This window comes from Vicia villosa, unplaced genomic scaffold (assembly GCF_029867415.1).
Source record: "Vicia villosa cultivar HV-30 ecotype Madison, WI unplaced genomic scaffold, Vvil1.0 ctg.000004F_1_1_1, whole genome shotgun sequence".
NCBI classification, from domain to species: Eukaryota; Viridiplantae; Streptophyta; class Magnoliopsida; order Fabales; family Fabaceae; genus Vicia; species Vicia villosa.
In genome coordinates this window covers 2,333,997-2,347,653 of record NW_026704934.1, presented here as the reverse complement: position 1 = coordinate 2,347,653, position 13,657 = coordinate 2,333,997, and the positions used below count along the sequence as shown (strand labels likewise).

The 13,657-nt window shown below is 28.9% G+C and overlaps 1 protein-coding gene across 1 annotated transcript; it reads right to left on the bottom strand.

The window, feature by feature from the left end:
- Positions 1-1,910: 1,910 nt before the first annotated feature.
- LOC131621359 (kiwellin-like) lies at positions 1,911-2,979 on the bottom strand. Its single transcript, XM_058892400.1, has 2 exons — positions 2,563-2,979; positions 1,911-2,462 (listed from the first exon to the last, which is right to left on the bottom strand). Exons 1-2 carry the CDS (start codon positions 2,933-2,935, stop codon positions 2,149-2,151), a joined length of 687 nt encoding a protein of 228 aa, XP_058748383.1. The 5' UTR covers positions 2,936-2,979; the 3' UTR covers positions 1,911-2,148.
- Between the last annotated feature and the right edge of the window lie 10,678 nt (positions 2,980-13,657).

Here is a 13,657-nt window from a genome sequence, read left to right as displayed (position 1 = left end):
GTTGATGTCCGTCACTAAGACCATCGCCCGTCATATGGGATTCGGAGCGTGACAGTCGTTATTAATCCTAGGTTGCATTTTTCTGCAGAATTTAGCAACAGACTCAAGGGTTACGGTCGCCATCAATCCCAAGTCGAGTTTTTCTGCAGAATTTATCAACAAACCCAAAATTTTCAAAGATTCTCTACTCTAATGCATCTCAGTTTCACATCTTAGCATCTATACACATTCTAAACATGCAATTTTGCAGCAACACCACTTATCATGTCATTAATTTGCAAAACATACATGAAATCAACTACTTAAAAATACACAATTTCACAAAAGGGCAAGAACATTCATTAAAAACCCCAATTTTCCGAACAAGCATCAAAATCCAAAAATTCAGTTTTGAACCTAACTATCTAAGAACGCGACCTCTTAAGAAACTTGGATTTCAAACTGGAACGTGGTTAACTTTGAATCTTCTTCTTCCATCAAGATCTCCAAAGCATGCAGGCTCTATTTTCTCTTTCCTTCATCTCCTTCCCGTATTCCTTATGTTTATCATTAGTCTCATTTAATTAATCAAGATTAAGTTCTTAGAATAAATGTGGGGTGTTACATACGCCTCCGTTAAATTTAAAATTTCTCCTCGAATTTAGAATCGGATGGAACAAACTAGCAAGTGTACCGGTCTCGTTGAAGTAATAAAGTAATTCGTCTCCACATGGATTGCGAATGAAAACAAGGAAATAACAATGTGAATTAAACTAAATAATGGGGGGGGGGGTGACAGCGATTCAATACGAAAATAAGAACGAGAAAATTAACGGAGTAAAGTTCGATGACAAAAGGCGATTAGATCTTTTTATCGAATCCTCTTATTATAACGGTTGATGAATTATGTATCAAATGAATTAGGGTTCGGGATTTGGTAATGCAATGAGAAGATATTAGCACCCCTTGTATTCGTTGTACTCAACGAGACCCATTTATTTAGTTTCAATAATGAGTGTTAGCGTATGTTTACTTGCGATCTTCTAGTTATTATGCGATCTTCTAGTTTTTAGGTTTTTTACTATTGTACTCGCCAAGATTTTAAAATCCCGTGCCTTCGTATTTCTAGATGCATTGGGAAAATCAGAGCTTCGTAGTTCGTGGTAGAAAATTACATATTTTTTAGTTGATTTTAAATTGTGAAAATGAATTTAGTCGCGCTTGGGCGGAAAAAGACTCCCTGATAAAAAGATTCGCATTTGGGCTATGAAAGTTTTTTGAAAAAGTACTCACTCTTGGGAGAAAAAGACATTTTGATGAGTTGGATTGATTTTAGGTGGGAGACGAGTATTCGAAAGGCAAACTATACAACTTGTATCCAAATACTCAGGAAAAAGGTATGACACAAGTCCATCTCGTCCTTTTTTGTCTCTTTTAAGCATTCAAATGACCAATCTATACAACTTGTATTCAAATATTCAAGGAAAATGTGAAACATACATTCATCTCGTCCATTTAATTTGTTTATTGAGTTTAACTAAACTCGCTTAATTATTGTGTTTTGAAAAGATAAATATTTGAATGGCTAAGCTATACAACTTGTATTTGAATACTCGAGGAAAAGGTAGGACATACGTCAAACTCGTCCTTTTTAATTCGGTTTATTGTAAGAAGATTTTGAGCATTTTTTAATTTAAAAAATTGATTTAAAAATGAGTTGATTGTGAGAATGTCCTTTGATGTTGATCAAATATTTCAATTTGAAAAGGTTGATTTTAGATGGTCAGGTTAATTAAAAAAATTCAATTAAATGAACTAACTAAGAAAATTGAGATGAAACGGTGCAAGAGTAAATATAACGTCATATAGAAAAAGGAAAGAAAAATGGGCTTGGCCCAAAAAATAAACAAAACAAGAGAGAGGGTATATAAACACAAATCATGGGGAGAGAAAAAGAAAGGATGAACGAAATAAAATAACAACCAAAAGCTAGGTTCATTTTACCTTACGCTAATTAATCATATTCTTGCTTATTTAATTTTGCAAAAGCAAAATGAATTTATTAAAATCCACACACATGCACAAGGTGTGCAAATTAAGCTTATTCTTATTAACTAGTTATTAGTCCATACATGTTACTTTGCATATACTTAAGTGTTATTCATTGATTCAAGTCATTGACCATGTAACTTGCTCAACACCCACATCTGTATTCAATCCCAACGCATTCCACACTGCCACCGATCCATCCACAATATTGTTACGACATGGCGGCTGACCTGCGTGCTCTGCATCACATCCATTCACTGAATCACATTCGTCCACCACTTTTGCGGTCGTACTCTTCCCATTCCTCGCGGTGATTCTAATCAGTTTTCCACATCTCGAACCTCCGTTGTACCAACCAGTTGACAATGCCACCACTCTTTCGGAGTTGTCGTGGTATTTTTCGTCGCACTCCGACGGACCTCCTCCATCTCCACCTATTAAAATTGGTTTGAGAATTGTTAGAATTAGTTGAATATTGTTTAAAATAGTTAAAAGATGGTTATGACTTATGACTAATTTTTATAGTTTGTTTACCTTCACTGAAATCGTTAAAGGTGAGTTGTGCTTGTGTGGAAGATGAAACTGGTGGAGAGCATCTATATTGAGGGTATGATTTTTTTTTGCATTGTAGGGTTCCGGAGGATTGGCAGTTTCCACCACCGCCGCCGCCACCACCACCGCTCGGTGGTGGTGGTGGTGATGGTGACGGTTTGGTGCATGTGTGTGTTCCAACGTCGGGGTCATCGTTGCATTTGCCATTGATGCAAATGAGTTGACCAGAACAATCGTCGAGAGTTTTGCATGGTCCGTTGCATGAGGATTGAGCATTTGTGATCAAGAATGGAATGTTGATAACGTTGAAAAGAAAAATGGAACATAGAAAAGCAAGATTTGATATGGGAGCCATATTAAGATTAGAATAGAAAGAGTGAGTAGTTTGGTATTTATAGAGTAATTGCATATCCTTTATATAGAAGTTGGGAAAACTATCTTGTACTATCATAATGTAGTTATTATACTTAGCAAGTTGAAAATTGGGACCAATTGAGCCTCCTATTTTGAACAGGAAGTAGTGAGTGCAATAATACATGAAGGTGAAATTTCAGTAAACTTACCATACAGCCTCCTTGAGTAATAATGAGCAGCCATATTTGTTTTGGCATTTAAAGAAAGAAATTTGTCTAGCCAATCTTAAGATACCCTAAGTCAGAGTGCGAAGTTCTGAATACAAAATGTTAAAAAATTCAATTCCACATATATGCATTTATAATAATGGACACTACCGTTGAAAAAATTGCTACGAGCCATGTGAAGTGAATATGTGATGGTGGGACAACTAATATTGATTTTTAGTGGCAACTTACACCTTATACCCCCGTCTTTCCCGTTCAATTTACGTTAAAATTTATTTTTAGCATATTAAATGAACTTATTAAATAACTATGGTTCGTGCCTAATAATAAATTGTTTATCGAATCGTGAATGTACGTGAATGATAAGAGTAGTTTGGATTTGATTTTTTAATAGATAATCATCTACTTCATCCTTCTTCTACTACTGATAATCTTATATGTGTCTTATTCAATATATATTAGATATTAGAACTTAAACCCCTGCGAGTCACGAATTAAATATTTTTTAAATAAAAAATATTATTTTAAAAACGCATTTATAATTTATAAATTTTATAGTTAGATTACTATGTTAAAATGTTATTATTATTAATAATATATATTAAAAAGTTTATTTAATTATTATTTTTAATTATAAATAATTTGGGCATTTCTAATTTATTAACAATTTATGTAAGTTTTAAAAAAAATTAACTCGTTAAATAATTGTACCATCAATTGACTTTTTCCCGTTTATAAAAATATTTGCAACTTATTCCCATTTATAAAAGTAATTATATCATCGGTTGACTTTTTCCCGTTTATAAAAATATTTATAATTTATTACAGTTTATAATAATAATTGTATCAATAGTAAACTTTTTTATGCTTATAAAAATATTTGCAACTTATTCCCGTTTATATAATTGAATTAATCTATCATATAAGAAAAGTCTACCATTTCCTCATAGTTGTTTAGGTAAATAAAGAGTTTTGAAATGAAAAGACATACATCATTTACCTATAAAAAAATTAAATATCATAATCATTTTACTTGATTGCAACTTTAATTTTTGATTTAATCTGATTGCAACTTTTGATTTATTATTTTTAATTTTTTGATTTAATGTGATTAGAATTTTTAACTTCTTATCCATAATAATCCAAGCATTATGGTCGATTTGAACGTGATTTTAAAGAATGGTTCGTTGAAATAATGAAGCATCACACCTATTTTCTTGATATGGAAATAATTGGTATATTATTGCAAATTTTAATAAATAAATTTCATTGATTAATTGATATTATCTTTGAGTGATATTTATATTAAATCTTAGTAGCTATAAAAATTATAAAAATTATAATATATAAATAACATAATATTGTATATTAATTCATATAACTAAAGAATATTTTAGTTAGGTCAAATTAAAAAAATTAAGTTTATCAATATATATATATATATATATATATATATATATATATATATATATATATATATAATTTATAAAGTTAGTTTTATAAAATATTATTGATATTTATTTATTCTAAGGTCGAACAAAAATAAATAAATATAGAATATAATAAAATATTACAAATTCAAAACATATACATAATTTTGAAATGTATAAGAAAATAGAATCAAAGAATAAAGAAAAAAACAGTATATTTTTTTAGGTAAATAAAGAGTTTAGAATGAAAAGACATAAATCATTTACTCATAAAAAAGTTAAATATCATAATTATCTTTAGTAATCATTGATCGATTGATTGCAACTTTTAATTTATGATTTAATGCATGTGATTGCAACTTTTGATTTCTTATTCTTTTAGTACTTACCATATGTATATTTAAATTATTAGATTTGAGAAAATATTGTACTTTTATATCTTACAAAATTATATTGTTTTTACAATATTATATGATTTACCTAAAGTTAATATAATTTTGAGTAAATATTGTACTTTTGTATGATTTACCTAAAATTATCTAACTTTGTAAGATATAAAAGCCTATTTAACGACCCATACCTTAAAATCAGTACGTTGGGAATAATTTAATTGATATAGAATCAATACATTAAAATCATATCAATTACTTACCAATATCTTAATTGGTATAAAATAAATACGTTACAAATATATTTAGTACTCCAATTATATTGATGTTGTATCACCAAAAATTGAGTGAATCATATTATCATTAAAAATTAATAAATATAATTTATCTCACTTGATTTCTTTCAAAATTATTTAATAGAAACTTTCCAAAATAATGAATTTATCAACATAATTTTGAAACCAAATTTCATATGGTTAGAAGATTTTTAACCTCTCATTTAACAAAAGAATAAATATTATTAGATACATATTTTAATAAAATGTTTTAGGCATATCATTGCTTTTATATATTGTATGGAGTTTTTTGATAAAAAATTCATAGATATTATTATAAAAATAAAGTATATTTTCAAAATATTTAAAATACAACCTGTGCCATCGTCATTCTCTGTATAGAAAAACTAACTACTATTTTCTATTTTCACTTTAATAAGATATCTTACTAATACTACTAAATTATTTAAAATATAAAATATGAAAGTTATATATATATATATATATATATATATATATATATATATATATATATATATATATATATATATATATATATATATAAAAATGAAATTTTTTAGAGATTATTAAATAAAATAAATATATTAGATCTATTGACTTTTTTTTAAAAAAATATTTAAAAATAACTATGGGTGTTAATAAGCATAAGTAATCGAATGAAACATAAGTATTGTATGAATAAATAGTAATAGAATGAAACATAAGTAATGTATGAATAAGTAGTAATAGAATGAAACATAAGTAATATATGAATAAATAATATCAAAATTGTATGATATTTTTTATTAATCATACAATTTGTTTGTCATTTATAAAATTTAAAATTTAATTGAACAAATTCATCAATAATCAATATATATATTTATCTATATATAATATAATATAATTGAAATATTACCATTAAAACTTTAATGGGTCAATTCTATCCAAATACAAAATAATATATTACGGATACACACGGGTAATTATATGGTACGCACATATGGTACTGATATTAACACATTTAATTAAATGTAATAACGAGAATAAGTTTACAATTGATTTAAATAGTTGGCTTAATTGCAACTTTGGTCTCCCTATTTTGTCTTTTTCTCGATTTTAGTCCCCCCATTTTTAAAACCACGATTTTGGTCCCTTTTTGAGTTTTCTAATGAAAAAGAGACAGGAATAGGGACTAATTTTGCAGAAAAAAACAAAATAGAGGGACGAAAATTGCACAGAAAACTTAAAAAAGGACTAAAATAGTGATTTTTAAAATAGAGGGATCAAAATCAAGAAAAAGACAAAATAGGAGGATTAAAGTTGCAATTAAGCCTAAATAGTTTTATAAATAATTCCAAAACAAAAATATTTATATATAGGAATAATTAACTATTGATTCAAATATTTTATATATGGAATAATATATTTGATTTGTAAATTGAGTTTAATCAATTATATTAAATATTTATTATTAATTGTATTATTTAATTTGATAGAATATTTCTTTTTTTGGAGCAAATAGAATAATTTTATTCCAAAAATAGGCGTTTAATACAAGCTGATCGACAAACCGATCCCGGCAACCAAAACAGACTAGGAAATCAAAAGCATACAGCTACAGAAACACTATAAATCGAGGTAGTTACAGTATGCAGCCAGCTTAGGGAATCTCTCAACTCTCCACTTGATGCTTTGGATGATACTTTGGCTATTTAGAGCAATGTCGCTGGCCTGGAATATCCTCTGATTCCTCACTATCCAGACTGTGTACACCACTTCAGCAATAGCTATCTTAAGCAACTTGCTTTGGCAAGATTTCCTGGAAATCACAGAACAGACCCATATTTTCTCCAACTCCCATTGTTGAGGAAAATGATCAATTTTAAGCCACTGAAGAACTTGGCACCAAATGCTTTTTGTGTACCTGCAATCAAAAAAGAGGTGCTGGCAGCTTTCACTCTCCTCGCAATAGCTGCACTTGCCATCAGTATTGATCCCTATCTTCTCTAACCTGTCTTTGGTCATCACACGATTCCTGCACACAAGCCAGAGAATAAAGACAGCTCTAGGTCTTGCTCCATTCCCAAAAAACAGTCTTCTCCATGGAACAGTTGGCTTGGTACCCTGTAGGCTCTTGTACATCCTCCTTGTCTTGTAGTTCTGCTGAGTGTTGGCCTCCCTCCACGCCTCAGTCATTCTCAGAGCTAAACCATATTTGAACATGCTTCTCAAAATCCACGAGCTCTGCAGTGGAGGGATGAAGCTATCACATGCTTCTCATAATTTGATAGAATATTTCTTCATTATAATTTGTCAATTTAAGATTTTTGTTATTATAAAAAATTTTAATTATCATCAAATATTTTTAAACAATGTTAAAATTAATTTATTTTTGTTTCAAAAATATCATCAAAATATTGAATATTAATAGAAACATGAAGTTACAGATAAAAAAATTGAATATTAACGGGAACATGTAGTTATTAATCAAAATATTGAATATTAATAGAATTTTTTTTAATATTAATGGGTACATGAAGTTACTAATCAAAATATTGAATATTAAAGATAATATTAAATTACTGATCAAAATATTAAATGTATTGAATATTAACGGAAACATGAAGTTACTGATAAAAAATGGCATGTTAACGAGAGCATAAAGTTACTGATCAAAATATTGAATATTAACGAGAACACGAAGTTATTGATCAAACTATTGAATATTAACGGGAAAACAAAGTTATTGATCAAACTATATTGAATATTAACGGGAACATGAAGTTATTAATCAAAATATTGAATATTAACGAGAACATGAAGTTAGTAATCAAAATATTGAATATTAACGTGAGTATTAAATTACAGAGCAAAGTATATAATATTAACGGGAACATGGAGTTACTGCTAAAAATATTGAATAATAACGGAAACATGGCGTTATTAATCAAACTATTGAATATTAACAGGAACAAATTTGAAACATTAACAGAAACACGAAGTTAGTGATCAAAATAATGAATATTAATGGCAACTTGAAGTTATTGATCAAAATATTGAATTTTAACGGGAACATGAAGTTACTGAACAAAATATTGAATATCAACGAGAACACGAAGTTACTGATCAAAATATTAAATATTAAGGGAAACATGAAGTTACTGGTCAAAATATTGAATATTAATGGGAAATGAAGTTTATAGATCAAAATATTGAATATTAGTGGAAACACGGAGTTACTGATCAAAATATTGAATATTAACGGGAGCACGGAGTTATTGATTAAAATATTAAATATTAACGGGAGAACAAAGTTAATGATCAAAATTTTGAATATTATCGAAAACATTAAGTTACTATCCAAAATTTAAAAATTAACAGGAACAAATTTTGAATATTAACAAGAACACAAAGTTACTAATCAAAATAATAAATGTTGACGGGAACACAGAGTTATTGACAAAATATTGAATATTAACAGGAACATTAAGTTACTGATAATTTTTTTGAATATTATCGAAAACGAATTTGGAATATTAACGGGAACACGAACTTATCGATCAAAATAATGAATATTAACGGAAACAAGGAGTTACTGATCAAAATAATGAATATTAACAAGAACATGAAGTTACTAATCAAAAATTTGAAAATTAACGGGAAGAAATTTGAAATATTAACGGGAATACGAAGTTACTTATCAAAATAATGAATATTAACGGGAACATGAAGTAACTGGTCAAAGTATTTTTCTATTAATTATGCATTTTGAATGAATCATTATTATAAATGGAGTTTGTAGTGGTTTCTCATTGGCCTACAAGACAGAGCTGATAGTTTGAGATTGAGCTGATAGTTTGTAGTTATAATTGAGCCAAAATAATTAATTTTCTCCTTAGCTAGCAAAAAATAATCGATTCTCCTTAGCTGATAGTTTGAGATTGGATTATATAATTTGATTGAATATTTCTTCATTATAATTCGTGAATTTGCGATTTTAAAACTTTTCCTTCATTATAATTTGTTAAATAAAATATTACTATTTTTATAACTTTTTCAATTTTACCAAAAACTTAATCTTTTACTGATATCTTTTATTTTTCTCAATCACAATGCCCAAAAACGACGGGTACCCGTGCGAACGCACGGGTAAGACACTAGTTAATTAATATTTTAAATGTCTCCCGTAAAATTAAATATGATTATTATCAATTAAATAATAATTAAAACTATAGTATAAGTTTTTAAATTACATAAAAGAGTTTAATAAATATGTAGTGATACTGGAAAAGCTTGCAGAAGAAGAAAATCAAAAGATAAAGAAACATCAAATCTATTAGGAGGACGGCGGATCGCGCAACATTATTATAAATAGTAAATAATAATTATGCTAAAGTAGAGATTAGAAAGTATAGATAAAGAATATACTATTAAAAATACTAAATAAAAATATGTCAATTTGTGATTGTGATCCAAATATGAATTAATTGTATAGTATATAATTATTTTATTAATTTTTAAAGAAAAATTGTGTTAATATAATAAAATTAGATATACAAATTTACTAACACAAATGAAAAATAACTCTTATGATATTCGAAGATAAAAATTTGAATATAATGAAATATATCAAATTAATTTATTGATCTTTATTAAATATAGTAAGAGAATAAAAATTATCCAAATTTTACTGTATCAAATTTTATAGTAATAAATTAATGTATTAATCAAATATTTTTAAATTTTTTAGAATAAATAGTAAAATTTTATTAACATTTTATTTTAAAAAAATACAAACTTTTTTGATAAACTAATATTTTAATATAATTTGTTACACTTTAATAGTGTTTGTAATTATAGTTAATATATTACATATATATTTTTATAAAAATTATCATAAATAAATAAAATTTTTAGATACAAATTATTATATATTATTTTAAACATTTTTGAATAAGATAAAATTTACTTTTAATGGAAAGTAAAATTTATGTTAAACAAATTTCAAATTTTCAAAATAATATTAAATTTATTTAATTATTTAATTATTGCTCTAAATTTATACATTGGTTATAGGTTTTAAAGACTAAATATGTCAGTCAAACTAAGTTTCATTTAATGATCAATAGAAAAAAAATAAAAAACTTTAAATATAAAAGAAATGATAATGTTAAAATAAACGAAATAAAAAGATATGACACAAAAGATTTATTTCAATTTAATACAAAGTAAATAATTTTTTTTACAGTTGTTATGACACACAAAAAATGATAAAAAATTATTGTATAATTAGATTCATTGAAACATAATAAAAATAAAAATAAATAATAATAATTATATTATTATTAATTATTATTATTACTGATAATAATAATAATTAAAATTTTAATACTAAAATTAGTATAAAAATTGAATGATTAATATAATGAGAAGGAGGTATATCTATATGGTAACGACAATAAAGCTAAGGATGAATTACTCTAGATTTTAAATATAAGAGTAATAATGAAATATATATGTATTAAAAAATAAAATAAAAATTTCATTTTTATTTTTTTAATTGAAATACATGTATTAAAAAATGAACAATCTTCATCTTTAAGTCTCAAAGGTGATTGAACATTCCTATCAGTAATGTTATGGAACACATTTTCACGAAATCACGAAAACACATAGGAGCCAATTGAATTGGCGCCTACATGCAACTTAAAAGAGAAGGCGCCATCTCACTTGGCTTGGCCAAAAAGTCAGACATGGTTGAGCCATGTCAACTGGCGCCTCCATATAACTTTAAAGAGGAGAAGCCAATTCAATTGGCGTCTCCTTTATACCTTTTCCAGAAACATGCACTACAACACGCTGGGGCTTTAAAAGCGCTTTTTATGGGCTTTAAAAGCGCTTAAAAGCGCTGTGAAAGCCAGCGCTGGCGTAGGTAACAAAAGCGCTTCAGAAAGCGCTCTGGTAAGCCCCCTCTATAAGAGCGCTTTTCTGGAAAAAGCGCTCTGGTAGGCCCCCCTATAAGAGCACTTTCCTGGAAAAAGCGCTCTGGTAGCCCCCCTATAAGAGCGCTTTTCCAAAAGCGCTTTCGTATGTTGCGTTTTTTTTTTAATTTTTATGCTTTTTTATTAATCTTTGGCAGCGCTTTTACTTAGAAGCACTTTTGTAGGTGGACCTTTAAGATCTTCTTCAAGCGCTTCTGCAATCTCTTCGACTCGATAGCACTCGTATGTGTCTGTGCAATCGTCGTTTGAAGCATACTTCCTATTACAACTCGACTCAGCATTCCCGTTACTTTTCTCACCATGCATTGTCCAACATGTATAACTTCTATCAATTCCAAACCGTAGCAAATGGGATGCCAACTTATTCCCGTCAACCTTACCCCCATAACAGCAACCCAAGCAAGGACACGGCATTCGAAGCGGGTCTTCGGAGTGCGCAACCGCAAACTCAACGAATTCCCATACCCCTTTCTCGTACACTTTCGACAATCGGTTTGAATTCATCCATGTCTTATCCATGTCTTAATTAAGCTAAACAAATGCTTCTTGGTTTCTCTATCAGGTACTAAGGAATTCTGTCAAGATAATAAATAGCTATCATCATAATAGAATACCTAATCAGAATACCTAATCAGAATACCCGATTTCTTAAAGAAGACATTACCTTATTTCAAGGTAATATAAGTCCACAAACCAAAAAACTGGTTGAGAGACACTAAATTGATATTAAATAGAACCATAAACAATAAACTATAAGCAGAAAATAACAAACTATAAGCAAGAAGAAAGGGATAGTAACCTGAGTTAGACTTTATGTGGGAGATGGGTAGGTTTGAATCGGCGTTGTACAAGTAGAAACCAGAGACTTCAAAGTAACTGTAAAATTAAACACACACACACGATGCAGTTAAATACAAATATCATAAAAGTGAAGGAACTATATGCAAACTGTAGCACAAACTACAATGATTAAGAATAGATTAATATTATTTTGACATACATTTTTATATTAGCAAAAGAATAACTAATTACCTTTAGAGAAATTCAGAAACTTCTGGAACCACACACCGTAAGCTAATCTGATGTCTCTAGTGATATTCTTTTAAAAAATCTTTAATATCCCCTGAAAAATAATCATAACCCAAATGTTATAGCAATTCTAGATACATAGTACCGTAAGGTAAATCAAAGTTTAACAACTACTTAGAAACCGGGGCAGCAACTACGCATGTCAAAACAACGTCGTGAAAACGACCACAAATCATAGTCGAGTCATACAAATGGAGAAATCAAGGTGGAGCAATTATATCTCATGAGAAAACAACAATTTAGCATGTATTTTCATAACGGGGCAGCATTGATGTCTAACAAAATAAAGAGGAAAATACACTCAACTCCCTTTAGAATTAGCTAAATAACACAAACATCTTCTTTAACTTTCAAAATACAATAACCGTCCTCTATCGTGATATCGTGTTATTTAGAGAAATCGGAAGAATTAACTTATGTGAGTGATGGAGAGTTGGGCCTGTATCCAGAAGAAGAAGCAAGCAATAGAAGCATAGTGAAGGAACTGACTTACAATCAAAGGAGAGTGGGATTTGATTTGGATATAATGGCAAAGATATATCAGGCTATGATTATTTGTTGATAAGATATATTAGACTTGTCAAACATTGTACATGGTAAACTATACCATTATGAGGAATCATAAGCCAAAGATACATAGAAAAAACTATTTGCTTGCTATCATACTTTTAGAGTAAACTATACCATTATCTCTCATAAATGTTTCAAAGTATACTCACAATTTGCTCTTAAAATAGTGGGAAGACTTTACCTGAACAGAAGCAGAACTGGACTTTGATTTTAACCAAGAAAAACCCTAAAATCCCACAAGACTTTGATTCTGAGAGAAGCAGCAAGAAGACGACGACGGCGGCTAGTTGAGACGACGACGGAGGGACGGAGGAGGGACTGAGACCACGGTGGAGGGAGTGAGAGCGAGGAAGCAGAGAGTACGTAGCGAGGAAGAAGAAGAAGATGTACGGAGGAGTTTTGGGTTTCTGAATAAAATAGCGTGTTTTAGTTTTATGAAAATTTTAAAAAGGGCTACCAGAGCGCTTTTCAGAAGTGCTTTCATATGCCCCTTTATACCAGCGCTTTATTACTAAAAGCGCTTTCGTACCCACCCCCTATAAAAGCGCTTTTAGAAAGCGCTTTCATACCCACCCCTATAAGAGCTCTTTTAGAAAGCGCTTTCATACCCACCCCCTATAAGAGAGCTTTTAGAAAGCGCTTTCATTACCCCCCTATAAGAGCGCTTTTCTAGCGTGATTTTTAATTTTGTTTTTAGCCAAACCTACCAGAGCGCTTTTGGGCAAAAGCGCTTTCGTA

What these genes read in the sequence shown, in the direction of transcription:
- LOC131621359 (XM_058892400.1), bottom strand. Translation starts at nt 2,935, where the DNA reads ATGGCTCCCATATCAAATCTTGCTTTTCTATGTTCCATTTTTCTTTTC. An exon ending in CTTTAACGATTTCAGTGAAG is followed by an intron (nt 2,463 to 2,562) that starts GTAAACAAACTA and finishes CAATTTTAATAG; the next exon opens with GTGGAGATGGAGGAGGTCCG.